Source organism: Neolamprologus brichardi, unplaced genomic scaffold (genome assembly GCF_056152115.1).
Source record: "Neolamprologus brichardi isolate AB-2024 unplaced genomic scaffold, ASM5615211v1 NODE_ptg000031l+_length_7269946_cov_1, whole genome shotgun sequence".
In the NCBI taxonomy this organism is placed as follows: Eukaryota; Metazoa; Chordata; class Actinopteri; order Cichliformes; family Cichlidae; genus Neolamprologus; species Neolamprologus brichardi.
In genome coordinates, this window is record NW_028270136.1 from 888,126 (window position 1) to 907,774 (window position 19,649).

A 19,649-nucleotide genomic window follows, 5' to 3' on the forward strand; every position below is an offset into this window, starting at 1 on the left:
AAGTGTGAAATAAACCCATCACGCTGTTACCCACTTGCTCTGTGTCTGCTTGGTGATGTTACGAATGGTGGCTCCTTCCTTGCCGATGATTGCGCCGACGTACTGTGTGGGCACCAGCAGTCTCAGAGGGATGTCGGCATGTGGAGGTTTGGAGGGCATCCCAGAATTTGGGGACCCGCCGCGGGGTCCGCCCCGGGGCCCGTAGCCAGGTCGCCGGCCGTTATCAGGCCCCCGCTGGCCTCCCTCCAGTTCAGAGGTTTCATCGGGGATGTAGGAGACACGCAGGGCATTGTTTTCAAACTGGTATCCATTCAGCTTCTGGATGGCTCTGAGGACCCAGCACAGCGGCAGTAAGTCATATTTACTTTTACATACTTTATTTCATTAAAAGTATTTGATTATCAACACGGCAGTTTTAAGAGGTCACCGCAACAAACATATACATGCATATATATATATATATATATATATATATATATATATATATATATACATTACATAATTAATTAGAGCATAACAACAGACTCTTTGCAGGTAGATTTTGTAACCAATGCTACACAAAATCATGATTCAACTTTTCACACACACCTCAGCGGTTTGTTATACACAAAATGGACCAAAATTCAAAAGACTGTGGAAAGAACAAGAGATGGAAAAAGATTAAGATGAGCAACTTACTGCCTGGCTTGTTCCCGGGTTGCATAGGTAACATTAACCACTGCGGTCTCACTATCTGTGTTGACTGAAAGAAAGAAACGAGGAAGACTGAATACATTGTAACTTGTTTCATTAACAGGTTAAACAGCATCCTCGCTGACTGACTGATGTGTGTGACACATTAGTAAGTAAGTAAGTCAAACTTTATTTATACAGCACCTTTCAAGATAAAAATCACAAAGTGCTTCACAGAAGCTAAAACCTAAAAATAAAAATCAACCAAAAGCAAGTTTAAAAAGACGAGTTTTTAGCTGTTTTTTTAAAAGCGACCACTGAGTCCACAGATCTCAGGCTCAAAGGGAGAGAGTTCCACAATCTGGGGGCCACAGTTCCAAAAGCAAGTAAACAAAGAATTACAATAGTCCAGACGAGATGAAACAAATGCATGAATGACAATTTCTAATTCGGAGCGCGATACAACGGGACTCAGCTTAGCAATGTTTCTCAAGTGATAAAAACAGGAGCGAAGCAAAGATTTTACATGGGCATCCAAAGTCAGAGCTGAGTCAATACTAACACCAAGGCTCCTGATAGACGGTTTTGCAAATGTAGCAAGTGGACCCAAGTTTTCCATAACACTAGGTACAACATTTTTAGGAGCACAAACAAGAACTTCAGTCTTCTCCTCATTTAGTTGAAGAAAGTTTCCAGCCATCCAACATCTAATAGAGTCTATGCACTTGTGCAAAATCTGTAGCTTGGAAACATCATGGGGCTTAAAGGAGATATATAACTGAATATCATCTGCATAGCAGTGATACGAAATGTCCTTAAAAGTGCTCAATAAGTGTTGAAGAGGAAGTAAATACAGTAAGAACAATAAAGGCCCCAAAACTGAACCTTGTGGCACACCGTAGGCAAGAAAAGTAGAAGAGGAACTGTACTTAGAGGTAGCCACAGAAAAGGATCGTTCATGCAAATAGGATTCAAACCAGTCCAAAGCAGCCCCTGATATACCCACCCAGTGTCTCAGCCTATCTAGCAGAATATGATGGTCCACAGTATCAAAGGCGGAGGTCAGGTCCAACATCAACAGAACGGAGCATTCTCTCTCAGAGCGTTCTAGAGTGCACGTGTGCTTTTGTCATCAAAAACCACTTTTTCATGTGTATTCAATGACATATTTATTGCTTTATTACTGGTGGACATGGGTGATTACAAGCTCCTAGGTCAACATGGATATTTATCATTGGCAGAACTATACTTTTTGTACTAACTGCATTTAAACAGGCGGGTTTGGCCACTTACAGTGTGATTGTACAAAAAACATTACATAAAGGGGTGAAAACACACATGAATCAGTCATTTACAGTGGTCCTTCGCTATATCGCCGTTCACCTTTCACAGCCTCGTTGTTTTGGGGATTTTTTTTTTTTGGGCGCAATTTTGCATGCTTTTTTTTTTTTTTAAGTGCATTGTGTTCTGTGTCCTGATCGGCTGTAGCCCATTGTCAGTCAATCTCCTGCCGTGTCCCCTGTCCAGTACAGAATGAGTTCAGCTTGTCAAATGTACGTAAATCTTCGATTGCTAGCAGTGTGAAGTGCTGTACCCTCCCCCCAACAAACACGGCAATGTCAACTAAACATTTTGCACTGTCAAAGGCACCTGTGGGTTCCTTTGGTTTCATCCTGTAATACTGGGCTTATTTTTCTACGAAGGTTTGAGTGTTTAAACGAGAGAAAAGTGTGAAAATGTGTCTGTAAGAGTGTATGAAGCGTATAGTGAGTCGTTTTACAGCCTTAAAACATCTATGATAAATGTAAAAAATAAAGTTGGCTACTTCGTGGATTTTACTTATCACGTTATTTTTAGAAGGTAACTCCCGCGATAAACGAGGGACCACTGTATTACTGGTTATTTAGCATCTGGTGCTGGAAAGTTTACTTAAGCAATCCTGAGTCTTCTCTCTGAGGCAGGGTTTAACAAAATCTGTGGCCTGCACACTCAAACACACCGAAAGCCCAAATTGTGAAAATGTGCTTTGATCTACAGCTACTTTTAGAGTGTTTAACAGTAGAATGGGAGGCAGAGCCTTCAGTTTTCAGGCCCCTCTTCTGTGGAACCAGCTTCCAGTTTGGATGCAGGAGACAGACACTATCTCTACTTTTAAGATTAGGCTTAAAACTTCCCTTTTTGCTAAAGCATATAGTTAGGGCTGGACCAGGTGACCCTGAATCTTCCCTTAGTTATGCTGCAATAGGTTTAGTATTTCTTCTTCAGTCACCTTTCTCACTCACTGTGTTAATAGACCTCTCTGCACTGAATCACACTTGTTATTAATCTCTGGCGCTCTCTGGCCGCCCCTCCCTGAGCCTGGTTCTGCTGGAGGTTTCTTCCTGTTAAAAGGGAGTTTTCCTTTTCCTTCCTACTGTCGCCAAAGCGCTTACTCAAAGGGGGTCATCTGATTGTTGGGTTTTTCTCATTATGCATTATTGTAGGGTCTACCTTAATGACCCTACAATAATGAGACAACTGTTGTGGTGATTTGGTGCTGTATAATTAAATAAAACTGAACCGAATAGAACAAAGTATCCACTTCATGTACTAGTACATGTACTTCATGTACCCCTTAATCATCACGGTCATACACCATCTCTGCTCATCTGACAGCTACAGGAAGGTTCTTTGTGTTTTGCTACTACATTTAAAAAGCACACCACAGAGAGTTACGGTTCTCTTTAAAAACAACTAAACACCAAAATGGTTTAGAAGACAGAAGCCTTTTTGTGTACTCTAACTGAATGACTCAACCCTAGATATGCTTTCTAAAGCATGGATATTGGCACCCGCAGTCATTCCTGAACTTTTGGAATAACTCAAGTATCTCATCTTAAATCGTGGAAATAACAAGCATCCAAAAAAAGTGTCTGCAGTGAGTACAGGTGTAATTGTGCATCACTAACACACAGGTTAATGTTTTCATAATATGGCTGTAACTATAAGGTACTGTAGATGAAGATCAGAATATATGTTACCATCAGCTAATGCAGAAAGAGTTGCTGCGCTTTTTCCATGCACCACATACTCCAAGGTTTATGGATCAATAGCATGCTGTCTGGTCCAGGCTCAAATTGAATCAGTGATTAATATCCACAGTTAGCCAGTCGGTTATATGATACTGCCAGCATTTTCTACTTCTGTCCCATGGAGTACCTCAACAGTGACATTCCTGCTAGATCTGCTTGTTCTCACTAATGTCCAAGAACTGATGGCTTGTAATAAATAATAATAATAATAATATATTGGTAGTGTGCTTGATAATTCAAAAAGTGATGATGCAGGGGTTTAATCTGTGTGGAAGGTGCTAACTGGACTTCTACATCATCATCATTAAAAGAAAGCTTTTCTCTTTGCCCACTTTTTAAACAATTGAAGCAAAGACTTGATTAATTACAATAATCAACAGAGGTGGGGATCACCATACATCCCACGATACGATATTATTGCAATTTTTAAAAATATTTTGCGATATTCCGATTCTGTACATAAAGGTAAACTTTATCAATATTCATTTTATCTAATATCAAAGTCTCACACTCAGTCTTTCTCTCATTTCAGTTTTATTGTTGACAAACTGAACGGTTTGTATTACAGTCTAGTCCAACTTAACTGAATCAACCATCTGGTACAATTATAGCTATTCTGAACTATGCAGTTTATGAAAACTATGCAACCCCTTCAGCAACTGAAGAATTTGAAAGTAAATTAAAACAAAATATAATTTTAGATTAAATAAAAAAGTTTTAAACTTAATTAAAATAAAACATGTCTTAAATTAAAATAAGTAAACTGTCATGTTTATTGCTGCCAAAAAAAAGTTAAACACATTTGGACAGTGAAGGAATGTCAGGATTCTTGCTCAGAAAAAGGATCAACATGCTCTGAAGTCAGAGCATGTTGATCCTTTTTTGTAACAAAATATCGATTTCTGCTGTCCCTGTATCGATACATTATTAGCAAACAAAATATCACAATGCTACACAGTATCGATTTTTTCCCCCACCCCTAATAATCAAGAGATCATTAACAATAACCTACCACTTTGATCAAATCACTGGTTTTCACGCCACAACACTGAACGCTATCATGTAAAATGTGACAATCTGAATTAATCAAATATCTTTTGAGCATTGGATCATTGATAGGAACGCCCTGAGCTCTAGTAAAAATCTTTAAAAGATAATAGTAATTATTCATTTGAATAATTTATGGTGAAAATATAGAATAAATGTAACTGAACCAGTGGGTTTAAGATGAGGGCCAAGCGAAAGTATCTTGTGAATCCACACTGCAGTGTTGAACACATTCACCTTACATCATTGGTTTGAGATTAGGAGCGACTGTAAAGTCTAAACTCTGATTTAACACCAGGTCAAAGAACTGTGCCAAATCAAACCTGCAAATACGCTGCAGAAACCTGTTTGCCAAAAGGTTTTTGGTGGTTCACTTTCACCACAAACTCGCTGAGCTGCAGTTACCAATGTGCTGCCACTAGGTGTCAGCAAAGCATTATGCTGTCCAACAATAGCGCAAAAGCAGAAGTCGGCAATTTAACTGCCAGATATTTTTATATAATGACACATGTGGGAGATAAAAACCATAAGTAACATGTACTAAAATAAAATGTGCTTCAAGTTTATTGAGATCTCACCTTGTTCACAGTTTTCTACAGTTCCACACTGGCCCAAGAGTCCATCCAGCACCTGATGGAGAGACGGAGAGAAGGGAACGCTATAAAATCCCAGCACAAAACCATTTTAAGGAAATCCTAGACAATGTCATTCAATTAAAAAACATCTTTTTGTTAGCACAAATGATTATTTGACAAACATATGTGTAGAGTAATATAAGACACGCATTCACTTAAATAAGATATTCCATCATTTATGTGTTTGTTGACAGGTCTGCAGGAAATATTCCAACATCCTGGACTTGACCTTATATCAAACCACCTAAAGAGTCAGCTCAGGAGCAAAAGACACAATAAACGAAGAATAACACCACTCAGCTGCTCACTCTTTGACAACAAAATGACTTTGTTTTCATTTCTGTGAAAAATCAAGATAAATTTAGCAGAAAAGTATTGAGAGAGAAATAAAATGAGGCTGCTGGACAATCAGCTACAAATGTTAAACATGTAAATATAACCTGAGATCACACCAGTAATAATTGAGGAGATTTAAAAGCAAACGAGTCATCATGATTCCCCAACTCCACCCCAAAGACAGACTTTCACATATTTACACGAAGCTCTAAATTTACTAGGATAAAGCTGGATTGGTTTTTTTCCCCTTTGAAATTTTTCAACTTAAATGTATTAACAGCAAACTATTAAACCCAACATACTTACTGAACTTTCATTATTTTACATTCATACATAGATGATGATGTCGTAAATGCCTGACCCCAAAAACTGTGACTCTAAGATTAAATCATGCGCGCCTGTAAATTCTGGATGTTTGTAAAGGTTGATTTAAAGCACGTTTCAGTCAACTTTGCATTGAGACGTTGCCCTCACGTGGACAAAGGCAGAAGTCTGGCTCGTATTCACGTACACATACGCACATGCACACACGGAGCCACTCCCACAGGCGCTCGCTTGCCAGAAGAGGCAGACGGGTGTGCCACGCCCTCACAAAAACAATGAAAGTGCACAGAGCTACACACCAAATGTAGGGAACAGCGATCCTTCCACTTTCCATTCTTCTGTAGTCAGTCATGTTTGATGAATCAACAGATTTAAAGCCTAACAGGGGGAGAAAAGTCTGTAGTTTTGCCTTCTGCACTCTTCTTTCCATTCCATTTCTGTTTGCATTATATACACACATATATATCCTTCAAGCTAGGGTCTCTACCAGAGCTCTGGGAGCCTGAGGGTTCGGCACAGACTGCGCTCTTCTGCACAGAGATCTTAGATGTTGTTCCTTGGATTTCCAGGAGCCACTCGCCTAGCTCATCCTATTCATGTAGCATTCCAACAGTGCCCTATTTTCGTCTCTTTCCCACCGATGCCTTCTTGCTCCAGTGGCCCACTTCTCATCAGGGTCACCTGACGCAGACATTGTTAATCCGGGCATGTCTGAGGTAGGCTTGGTTAGCATGGGGTTAGTGTAGCCTAGGAATCTTACTTCATACAGATGCCCCAGTCGGGACTCGAACCTACGACCCCTGTTTCAATTTTTTTTTTTGTCAGACAGACCTGGAAAACCCAGGTCTGTCTGACACCCTTTGCCCTGTGTTAAAGCACCTGGAACATTAACACACAAAAGAATGGCTTGGATGGGAGAGAAAGTAGTGGCCATTTTGCACACACTGTTTCACTTTTACCTGGGCAACAGTTTACACATATGCAAGCAACGTATTTGTAATGTGACGTGGCCATCTGAACGTTATAACCTTAAAAAAAATAAAGGAAATGGGAACTAACCTCCCACTGCAGGTGAGGTGGAATGTTTCTGATCTGGAGTTTCCTGGTTCTGTGGAGAGAAGAAGATTTGAGGAAATATTAACGCTTTGCAAACAGAACGAAGCTTTTAAAAGATTCAAGAGAATGAAATAATGCTTATGTTTGAAGTGTGTGTGTGTGTGTGTGTGTGTGTGTGTGTGTGTGTGTGTGTGTGTGTGTGTGTGTGTATGCGTACATGTGTGTGTGTGTAACTCAGAGATACAAGAGAGTGACAGGAAGAAGCAGCTGCTGAATGAAGCCAGAACGTGTCCTGAGTGACAAACAGGTGATGAAAGCAAGATAGCCTTTTGGTCCAACACTAAACCAAAACAGTGCAACAACCTTCTTTGCTATTATTAGTTCAGATGAAGAAGTTTATATCACTTAGAAACAAGCCCTATGAGCTACAGATCTAAAGATGCACATTTGCTGTTCTGGCAGCGAACAGTTAGGTTTCTCTACAACAGACTGGCGACCTGTCCAGGGTGTAGGGCATGGACCCTATTGCAAAAATGAGTCTAAACCAGCTGAGTGGTTAAGAAAATGGATGGAGGTGTGTACAGACTGACCGACAGTGTTCAATCCACGACATTTGTGGCACCCAAAGTGGGGTAAAATGCACACACACACACACACACACACACACACACACACACACACACACGCGCGCGCAGCTCTTAAATGATTTTCTATCATTTAAAGAAACCCAAGAACAGCGGAGAAACAAAGCCATTTCTAAGGCTGTGGGACTCCAGCGAACTATGATGACAGCCACTATCCACAAGTAGAGACAACTTGGAACAGTGGTGAACTTTCCCAGGAATAGCAGACCAGCCAAAATGATTCCAAGTCTGCATCAATGTCTCATCCACACATCAGTGGATGGAGCTTCACAATAAGACAAACCAAGTATTTTGAAACTACTGCCAACGATATTTTACAACAGTGGAGAATTAAACCAGAACGAGACAGCATTGGTCAAACTAAAGAAACACCATCTCCAGTGATTAAAGCAAGTTTGCAGCTAATAAACATGGCAATTTAACTGAAATACGAATTACAGTGAAGGTTTGAAATTCCATTCTGCAACTGTTTGTCATCAATGACTCAATATTGACTCTGCCAAACTCACCTACATGCTATTTTCAAAACAAAGCTTTTTAAATCGTCTCTATCTGAACATGTCAGAAAATGAAATTCTCTGCATTTCTCATATAGATCTGTGCTATATCACCTCGACCTGAAGAGTAGTAAACCGGGATCTTGCCACACCCACACACAATGAGAGAACCATAGTCCGACACATTTTTCCACCTCTAAGAAACCCATTTGTATCAGCTTTTTTAAAAATGTGTGAACAGATCTGGTTTTCCTGCCCACATCTCTTCTTTAACCAGTTCACCAGTGGATAGATTTCCACAGGCATGAACCTTCCCTCCCTATGATGGTTCCTCATTTTCATCCTTACTCAAGACTACTCTATCTGCTACATCTTTCACTTTTAATGAAGCCGTTTATATTGAAGAATCATGCTAGTGGCATCTTTTAATGTTAGAATGGTTATTTTATTTGGCTAAGTAACTCAAAAACCTTTAGCCAATCATTCTTCTATCTTTACCGTCTTTAAGAACCATGCACCCCACCCAACTGAGCATCAATAGCTTTAAACGGCCAACCCCCATACTAAACGCCAGCCTAACCCCCCAGGAGGCTGGAGCACAGATGAATAGCCTTTTGTACATATAGAATACCTGACATCCTCCATCCATACTCCATTCCCCCACCTCACCAAAAAAGAAAGAAAAAACCCTTTTGATCCTCAATGGGTGCTTGGCTATCAGCTACGTCACCATCTCCAGCCCAAACAAATACTTTTTTTTTTTTTTTTTGGACAGACCTGTCCAAATGTTACATGTTTAAAAACCACCGACTACACCAAAGTTCAACTTTATCAACACATTAGCCCCTCATTATCCTTCCCGTTGTCAACCCATCACCCCCACAGACAAATATATCCCAACCCCCCATCAGGCCACAGCCACTGAACCTGTTTGACCTCTGGCGTCACCACCTGCCAACCAACAGCCTACACCATTGGCTGAAACCATGGCAACAAGTTAAGAATGGGCGGGAAAAGAAGATGGATGGGTGGGCGGATGGACAGCACAACAAAATGCGTCACATTTACTTATGTGCTGCATCGCTCGTCTGTTATATCTTTTCAGTTTTAAGTATCACCTTTTTTTACTTACATGTGGGTTTGCCTGCCTTTGACATATCTGTTCAGCTGCTTCGAAAAATTAAGATGTTATTTTTATAATATATGTTTTGTCATTAGGCAAAGTAGTGAAAACAATAATGTTGAACTAGACTGTTGTTAGCTACAGATATATGCATAAAAAACAAAGTAAAGGCAATTTTAAGTGCACAAGACGAATTTAAGTGTCAAACTGCACAGCTTAAAATAAACATAAATTAACGAAACAAGAAAGAAATCTGCTTTGAGACGTCCCCCCCGAGTCCGCGTTGATGCGCAAAGATGGAAAGCCATTGTCAATGCAGCTTGAAAATGCCCAAGGTTGAATATAAAACCTGAAGGTGATGAGGTTCCCTCAGCTGTGAAGGCATTAAATCCAAGCTCTGCTCCAGTCCACAGCAGGACAATGGAGCAAAGAGAAAGACAAGAAGAAAGGAAAGAAGCCAAAAAAATGAAAAGTGAGGTCCTCAAGGAGGTGGTGGAGGAGAGGGGAGAGGAAAAGGTCTTTGCTCTAGGAGGGGGGGGTCAAAGGCCGAGGGTCAGAGCTCTTCAGATTAGCCTCCAATACCACAGTGAGGCAGGTCTGTGGGTGTAAACGTGACGTCCTACACTTTCACAGCAAAAAGCACAACAGGAACTCAATAACATTCCCGTTCTTGGATCCTTCTATGTCCCCCAAACGTCATCGTGTCCACCATCAAGGCAGCTACACACAAAATCGTTCCAACGCCTGTTCAGAGCTTCACTAATGATGTGAGAAGTATGCTGCTGGTTACAAGACTACAAAAGGGAAACTAGTCGTCACAAAAGTATCTTTACTACTGCTTTACTCACGAACTAGATTGGGACCCTCTTACCTTTCTGAACTCTTAACTGGGCGTCCTGCTAATAGATCGTTACAGTCAGTTGATCAGATACTTGTGGTACCAAGAAGCAGACGACAGCAGAGGAGACTGGGCCTTCTCCCTCTTCAAACTCAGACCTCGCTAACATTTCACATCTCTAAAACCACTTGAAGACACATTTTTAGTCTCTGACGTGTACATGTAGTATTTCTAGCATTACACTCATACTTCATGAGACACATGAAAATGTCAGTGTTTTAAGAGGAAAACGTTACAAAAATGCATTTTTGTAATAATTCAGCCTACTTTTAGTTTGTTTTGCTTAGGGAGACGCTTGTGCCACAATCAAACATTCATTCATTGTTATAGTTTAATCGACAAATTTGGAAATGGGTATTTCAAAATTTCCATTTCAGAATATTAAGAGGTTTGTTTTATTTTAGTTTTCATTTTAGCGTTAGATTTATCTTCCTGTTAGAAGTCAAAGGTCAGTGTTCACCCAGCACTGTAGACCATGAGTTAACCACGAATAACTTTATTGACTGTTTTACCCTCTATGAATAAGGCAAAGCATTTCCTGTTTACATCAGAAATCATCCAAGTTTTAGTTATGCTTAATGAACTTTAGAGACGCTGTGTGTGATGGCACTGCAAGCAGCAGTGTTTCCTTTCATTTCATTTATAAAAAAAAAAGGCTCAATGAAAACTGTCCCCAGCAGTCGAGTAGCACAAAACGCACATACATGTAATAACACACACAATCTAACATGGCAGCATTCAAAGTCGCAAAGTGTAAAGTCACCCACAGTCAGGGCTGTGATGTGTGCATGCATGTGTTTCAACAGTGTTTTACTGCTCCCAGTGGGACTTTTCAGTGACACAAAAACATGTTTGACAGGTTTCACTGCCATCTCTTCCAGCAGAGCAAATAAAACCCAGATGACAAGTGCTACTATTTTTACTTACTGAATAAGCATTTATATTAATGAGACATATTTGGAGAGTCTTAAGTGTAAAAAGAAAGGATACACGGTCAAAGACAGAAGATTTTCAGCGTGTGGCGTTCAGAATGGTTTCTTGTCAAATCAAATCAAACAAAGTTTGGTTAAAGTCTGCAGATAACAAACCTTAGAATGAGTCCAATAAATATTAAGATGATGCAGCTGGACTGACCTCAGTCAAACAAATACTCCCAGTAATAGGAAAACTAAATGCATACAAATGGTGCCAACTACTCTACAAGTGCTCATCAATACATCTCACAGTCTTTTATCTGCATTTTTATTATTGAGCATTAACTGCTTTCTGCAGAGTGACCTCACCTACAATCACTCTACTAAACCACAAATGAGCCGAACAGGCTCAATAAACAAATCAAAAGACGCGAGTATGGCTTAAAGAAGCTTCTAGCTTCTAGCAAGCTATGAGCCCCTTCGTTCCACTGTCCCACTTTGGCAACAGTGGGAAGTAAAAACTCCCTTTTAACAGGAAGAAACCTGTTAAAAGAAGAAACCTCCAGCAGAGAGGTCTGTTAACACATAATGAGTGAGAAAGGTGACTGATTAACACCTGTGGCCACACAGGCCACAAGTTTGACTTCACCACAAGAAATTTCCTAAACACTTTTCAATTGCAGCTCACAAACAACTTTAAATGTCTGTCATCTGGATGAGACATCAAACAGCCACAGTTCTCTTCTCTAGCACAAACACAACATACATTTTTAGGTTTAACAGCAGCCAACAATTCCACTTTTTCTTTTTGGGAATTTCCAAATGGAGATCGCAAGTGCCAAAAGTTCCCCTAAAAGAAATGCTTCTGAATCTTTCTATTCGCCATTTTAATTTACATTTATTAAAATTTAAACCTTAAAACTCGTGCATTCATTTATTTAATTTCATGTCTAACTAAAAATGATAATCAAAAATCTTACAATTTCAAAAATGTTAAAGGAAATGAATGTGAGAAATAGTCAGAAACGAAAACCTGGAAAATTATTATGGTTTAAAATAAAAACAGCTAAATTATACAAACTGGAACATCTTTGTACTTTATTTAGCCAATAACGACACTCGCTGCTTTGTTTGTACCTTTCATTATTAGCGACCGCGGTGGCTAACTTTCACAGAACTGAACATTTATTTTTTTGTGGGTCTAAACAAGCGCGACTCTTTTTCCAGACAGAGATATGCTGTAATTAAGCTAACTAGTAGGGGTGGGGGAAAAAATCGATACTGTGTAGTATCGTGATATTTTGTTTGCTAATAATGTATCGATACAGGGAGCAGAAATCGATATTTTGTTACAAAAAAGGATCAACATGCTCTGACTTCAGAGCATGTTGATCCTTTTTCTGAGCAAGAATCCTGACATTCCTTCACTGTCCAAATGTGTTTAACTTTTTTTTTGGCAGCAATAAACATGACAGTTTACTTATTTTAATTTAAGACATGTTTTATTTTAATTAAGTTTAAAACTTTTTTATTTAATGTAAAATTATATTTTGTTTTAATTTACTTTCAATTTCTTCAGTTGCTGAAGGGGCTGCATAGTTTTCATAAACTGCATAGTTCAGAATAGCTATAATTGTACCAGATGGTTGATTCAGTTAAGTTGGACTAGACTGTAATACAAACCGTTCAGTTTGTCAACAATAAAACTGAAATGAGAGAAAGACTGAGTGTGAGACTTTGATATTAGATAAAATGAATATTGATAAAGTTTACCTTTATGTACAGAATCTGAATATCGCAAAATATTTTTAAAAATTGCAATAATATCATATCGTACGTTAAGTATTGTGATAATATCGTATCGTGAGTTATATGGTGATTCCCACCTCTACTAACTAGCTGTAGCCTTCTTGTACAAAATAAATCTCTTTAATATGTGACTGAATTTATTTTTTGGCTACATGTGTAACCACTGATTGGCAAAGCCCATGAACACAATTTGAGCCCATTGTGTAGAGAAGTCATTACCTGCTTCCGTTACAAAACCCTTACAACACTCAAATATCTCGTAGCAAGAAGCAAAGCTGGTTGCTGGCACAAGGGCACAGAAGTGCAGGGGGTTAATATTTTATAAGAGCTATCTGGCCGGCTTAAAATCGCGGATGAATATTTTATCGCTAACAGTGAGGAGTGAGAGGATGATGGCAACCAAACACCATGGCCCAATCTGCCCACCAACGTTGTCACCGGCCAAAGACCCATCGTCCAGTCCCACCTGTACATCCGTCAGCTGGATGGACACCATACTTTCTCTGCCCAGTTACCCTTCATAGACAGTGCTCCTCAAAGCGCTGAGCTGGCAGGTTAAATAGACGCAGAATGACCATCGATGGTCTGGTTCATCATAAATTCACTTAAACACAATGACCTCACAGACTGCAATGAGAAAACAGTCACAGTGGGCTGTTTTCAGTCTTTATTAAGCAAACAAGTGGTGCTTCCTTTTGGAGAGCCTTCATATTTTTCCAGAACTTTTCGAGCGATATGCCAAAGCCAGTAGAATGAAAATCTGCTCTCCGGTAAATCTCGTTTGCCTCACTGTGGGTGTGGAAAACCAGGCCAGGTGTGTCTCATCCTTTTCTTCCATACGTATTCCCACTCCTTTCTACATCTCTGTGTGTTTCCTCCTTCCTCCATGCCCTGGAGTTTTCCCCTTACAGCCTTTCCCCGGGGCTGCAGGCCGGAGTGACAGTTTCAGTAGAAGTAACTTTAGATGCATGAGAGCTTTAAATAGACAGGACAAACCTGAGGAGGAAGGAGGAAACTGAGCGAGAGGTGGTGGGAATAGGGGAGAGGGAGGAAAAGAATGGGTGGGTGGGGGGTGGTGCAACGTAAGGAGAATAAAGCCGTAGCCTGTCTGTGCTAGATAGAAGAGACAAGTGAAGCACATCAGTCAGTGGAAAGGATCGTCACCTACCAGCTGGAAATATGTGTTAATGCACAGGTGTGGAAAAGAACTGTAGAAGAAAAGAAGGGAACATCCCCTAAAGAGCAAATCCACGTGGAATTACAGAAGGCAGAAAACCGCATGCTCTCAATGGGTTCATGATGTCTGGCAATTTAACGGTGTGTAAACAATAAGTTAGTTACTGATTTTGTTTTCCAAATAAGTAAGCAAACCCACGATGAGTACCACGCCCCATATTCAGCATATTTGGAAGCTGAATCCAGTCTGAGCCAGTCTGTGAACGTCTCTTCCTGTAAAATACCAATTCAGCATTTTTTTCTAATAAATAAAAATAAACAATATTGTGCAAAATTAAACACAGACCTGGAGAACTGTCCAGGTCTGAGAACATAACTGTCACCATTTGTGGATTTGCCTGGTTTTATAGGGGAAAGGCTGTTTCCCTCACCGACAGCACTCTCATTGGTCCATCAACACCCAGTTCCACAACTTAAATATAAGTCCAGCGCGAGCTTTGTGGAGGAAGCCGAGGGTTCAAAAGCTACATGCGAAGGCACTAAGGTGCACAATGTGTGTGTGTTACTCGTAAAAATCCCCGACTTATAATAACAGAGTTATTAACTTTGGTTAATTAATATGTAAAAACTTTGCTGAAAACTGAAAATAACCTTTAACCAAATATATATATATATATATACCATTTATTTCTTACTTTTATTTCTTCATTCCGTTTTACATTTTTCACATACTCATGAGACAAGAACAGAATAAAAGAGAGAAAACTGAAAAACTGATTCACTGCCTGTGAGAACTTTGAATTTAACGTGGCTGCAATGTTGGCGAGAGAGGCCTCAGTTTGGGAATTCCTTTAGGTTAAAAAGGGGGGAGGGTGTAGCAGTAGGCTACGGGTCAAAGTTCAGGCTCTGTTCGCCACTCTGACCCCGCCCGCTGCTCGTGCGGTAGGTCTCCATTTTGGAGAGGCGAGGGTCTCCATTTTGAGAAGTTGGAATTGCGCCTCGCTGTTTAGATGGGCCGTTTGTATTTTAGGTCAGCTTCCACCTCAGGGTTAGGCCTGTGACACTGTTAGCGTGGACAAACTCACCAGATCAGACTTTTTAAATTATTTAATATTCAACGTGTGGCGTTTATATAGGCCTGATTCAGCCTCTGTGAGAACGAGTTAGCCCGTTACGCTTAAAATAATCCCTGCGTTTAACATTCGTCTAAACCTTGGTTTTTTATTTAAAATTATATTATTAATAATAATAATCACATGAGCTGTTGGTGTTTCAGCACCTCCACCAGCTCTCCCCTCTGCGCCTCCGCCCCTCCTCCTCTTCTCGCCATTTTGTGTTCCTATAGCCGTGTCATGTAACCATTGTACCAGGCGGAGGAACTGCGGCCCCACGGCAAAGCAGTGGCGTTAACCTATAGTAGGAAACGCAGTCTGCGCAGTGATACAGGCTGTTACACTGTTGCACGGTTTATCAGAAAGCGGTCACCTATTGATAAACGGGAGACGAGGCCGGAGACGGAGGTGCTCCTCATGTTCAGATCGTAAGGTCACATGTTTGTGCGCCATTCCTGCTGATTGTAATAAAGGCTCCACGGATAACCCGCGACGTGGAGACAAAACACACGTTGGCGTTGTTGCCGAGTTAGAGCTTTACGGTCCGCCCTTAAATGGTATCCAGCATAAACACAGGTGTTAGAAAGCCAGGTTTGCGGCTTCAATAGAAAAGCATATTCCTTCCTTGTATCCCCTCCTCACACACAAACGATACTATAGACCACATACATGTGAGAACCAGTCATCGGCCATGTTGACCAGGCAACGCCCATTTACTACAATGAATGTGCAGTCACATGACAGCGGAGAGCACATACAGCACATGAGAGGAGGAGGGCGAGGAGCCCACGTACGCCATTACATGAACATGGGATCATGCAGGCGATGTGTTGGGTTGTGGGCTTCTTCATACGTCTGTTTTATCTCTCAGCTACCACCGTAACAGTTGATTCATAGTCCTGTTATGAGCTGTACAGTTGAGTAATATTTAAAACACGGCTGTGCTGTCTCCAACAACAACAGAGTACGGTTCACCCCTTTAACACATCCCTCCGCGAGGTGCTTTACTCTCAGTTTCCGCATACTGTCGGAGATAAGTCCGCCACGAAATGTTTACGGCAACTAATATGCAGGCCGGGAGCGCGTGCAGACACTGATCTCGTCTTAATCACCTGAACATAGGAATTCACTGTGAGCGCGCGCGAACGCTCTGCTTCCCCTCCACGCGCAGCCTGTGTAGTGGAGTGAACGCGCATGTCCATTCACAAAGTGCTTAAAAACTACTCTGAAGTTACTCCAGCGGCGCGAGGGAGGAGGGGGCTAACAGCCTTCTATAGCATGTGTGCCACGAGTGCTCGCGGCTGATATAGCGGACACGTTTGGGGGTTGTTGTGCGGGTTTGTGTGGCCGCGAGGATTGGAGGAACAAAAAGTGTCGGCTTCTGTTTGCTTTTTGCAGCTGACAGCGACGATTAAACTCCAACCCGAGTAAAGGTTATAGAGGGTTTTTTTAAGAACGCTTCGAGTTTAACACTTACAAGAACGAGCCGCCGTATGACCGCATCTCTACATTTTTTTATTTTTTCGTAGCTGTGATGCGGCTGAAAACAGATTAATGTCACGTAGAGCCACGTTCTCGGGTTTAATTTGAACACGAGAACGTGGCTCTATAAAATGACAATATTAAATTACTGTAACATGGCGAGTGTTTTCTGTTACTGCAGGGTCTTTACAATATAAAGCGCCTTGAGGTGACTGTAGTTGTGATATATGAGTGAAATGTAATTGAACTCAATCGAGAGCCGCCATGTTAACTTGATAACGGCAGGCTGTTGCTCATAACATGTATTTTAATGACAGGAGACGGTCGGGAAAATATTGAAAGATTTGAACAGTAGTTCTTGGACCAATTAAAGACATTTAAGTCCAACAAAAATCTTGGTTAAGGAATCAAGAAGAATGTTACCATCTAAATCCAATTACTACATTTTTCTGGTTTTTGGTAGCTTTATTTCTTGAAAAAAAAGTAACAGGGAAATATTTTTACTGTTTCCAGTTTCTTTACGTTTTATAACAAATGTGTTGCAAAACAGTCAGAAGGAAAAAGGAATAATCAAGATTCCCTGCAGACAAGAGAACAGAATGAGAGAAAAGGCCTGCCTATTTTCACCTGCAAACAGCAAACAAACAGTTTTAATGTCAATTCACAAACTGGTTTTAGGTACGGTTTTTTTGTTCATGTTGGATCCCCTCACCTGTACAAAATAAACAATATGAGCTGATGATGTACCAAAGAAAGCCAAGTTTACATTATTTTAAAGGAACAAATTGAAAGGTCTAAAACTGTAGGCACACTTCTGTGAACCAGAGATAACAAACACCAAAATCTTATATTAGAATTTAAGGATTCACTTTGCTCTTCACATATTTATTTTAACTTGTCAAATGTGAAAAATTTGTTTATGATTTCAAAGAAAAAACACAATTGAGAAATATTTAAGGTGGAATTTCAGGGAAAGCTGATAATACGATGCATAAATATGAAGGGAAAAATTTAATACTTTGAGGAAAAAATTGTGTTATAATCTTTTAGAAGAGTAGGTCTTAGTATTTCATAAACAGACAGATTCTTTCTTCATAATATGTCTCTCAACAAAAATACAGAGTCCAGCCCATTCATCCTGTCACAGTCAGCAGGGAACTAAAGAAAATGCCATCAACTTATTTTTAACATAGCAGCTTACTATACTGTGGAAACATACAGTCAAACATTGTGCAGAAAAACCGAGTGAAAGCGACACATGACTGTTTGATTTGTTACACTGATTTCAGCTGTGAAGGCAAAGCACTGTTGAGCTTCAGGAGTCAGATTTTTTCAACAGCATTAATCTTCTGTCATAAAATAATGAAACAAGAATGTGTCTGCGCATTTAGGAACTTCAACAAGCTTCCAGATTTTACTCTCTTTTACACTTTTATCGAGTCATTTGTGCAGCTGTGTCTGGGTAAGAACAGAGCTTTTTCTTACTGTTCATTAAATAATATTTGTCAGGACAATAATTCTGGTCCAGAACTGGAAGACTTCAAACACATAAAACACAAACACTCCACATATTCGTTCCTTAAAGGCAACACAGCCATCATGTGTCCAGAAAACTGACTCTTCTTATGTTAATATTTTAGAGAGACAGAAACAACAAGTTACCAAGTTTTGCATTTTTGTAAGGATTTATTTCGTGGACAGCAAACAGAAAGTGGACGAGGGCCCAGCTTCTGCCTCTCCCCGCTTCAAAAACAAAATGGGGGAGAAGGAGTAAGAAGGGAGGGGAGTTCCTGCTTTGTCTTGAGAGAGAGACAGCGAGTGAGAGAGAGAGAGAGAGTGATGTCAGCCTGTGCTTTGTTTTGAATCTGTGAGGAACAGGGTGGGGCCAAGAGTAGCCTATAGAAAAGCAGCAAGAAAAGGGGCCCGTCTGCTCACCGCCCACCCACACACACACAGACACACACACAAAATATATATTTTTAATTTTTTTTTTTTTAAATTGTGTATATTATATACATACATATATATATTATATACACTAACACGAACTACACACTTCTCCCGTCTCACCGCCTTGGATTTCATTCCTTGCGTTTCCAGCTTTGAACAGCAGAGGGCCGAGTGAGTCACCGAGCTCCTCTCTGCTGTTCAGACCTCAGTGAAACAAGTTTCTATAGCATAGCCAGCAAAACACTGACAACGTGGAGTTGAGTTCATATTAAGATGAGAATTTTAGGTCTGTGCTCACTCCAATGAGCAGTTCAGGGAGAAAAAAGGAGAAAACGAATCAAGAATATCAACATAAATATATTACAACTGCAAACTCTACTGCAATAAACATAGTGATGATCGTTATCATACTTTCACAGGAATAAAATCCCTGGTTTTGCGTCCCCACACTGTTTGCATGCAGCACGGCTCAGACGCGACTGTGGTGCTCAGCAGATTGTGTCTGACAAACATGACAACAGTGAGAGTTCAGAGTGCAAACAAATCTTTCTAACTGTTTTCCCACAACATCAAAGCTCAGTCCTTAGACTCAACTTTATTTTTTAAACTGGTAACGTGACAGATAATTAACAACACTTTATTTAACACTGAATTTAAATATTACCAAAGCTTTCAATTTAACTCCTTTGTTGTTTTAATAAAAATAATAATCATCATTATTATTATTATAACAAATAATAATAACAGATAACAACATTATAATAACTGTTTTTAATTATATTTATTTTGTTTTGAATTTGTTTTTTGCTTTTATCACAATTTAAGTAAAGTTTAATCTAAAAATAAAAGAAAAACTCTTCACCCAGTTTTAACAAACTAACCTCTCCCTTTGTGTGCAAATAT

General features: G+C 40.0%; 1 protein-coding gene across 1 annotated transcript in view; it reads right to left on the minus strand.

The window, feature by feature from the left end:
* igf2bp1 (insulin-like growth factor 2 mRNA binding protein 1) overlaps positions 1-19,649 on the minus strand; it is a 48,689-nt gene that overhangs the window by 8,588 nt on the left and 20,452 nt on the right. The window contains exons 3-6 of the mRNA XM_087837198.1: positions 7,145-7,193; positions 5,369-5,420; positions 679-742; positions 35-328 (exon numbers count right to left, since the gene is read on the minus strand). Of these exons, the coding sequence (XP_087693324.1) occupies positions 35-328; positions 679-742; positions 5,369-5,420; positions 7,145-7,193 (459 nt within the window). The remainder of the gene's footprint in view (positions 1-34; positions 329-678; positions 743-5,368; positions 5,421-7,144; positions 7,194-19,649) is intronic.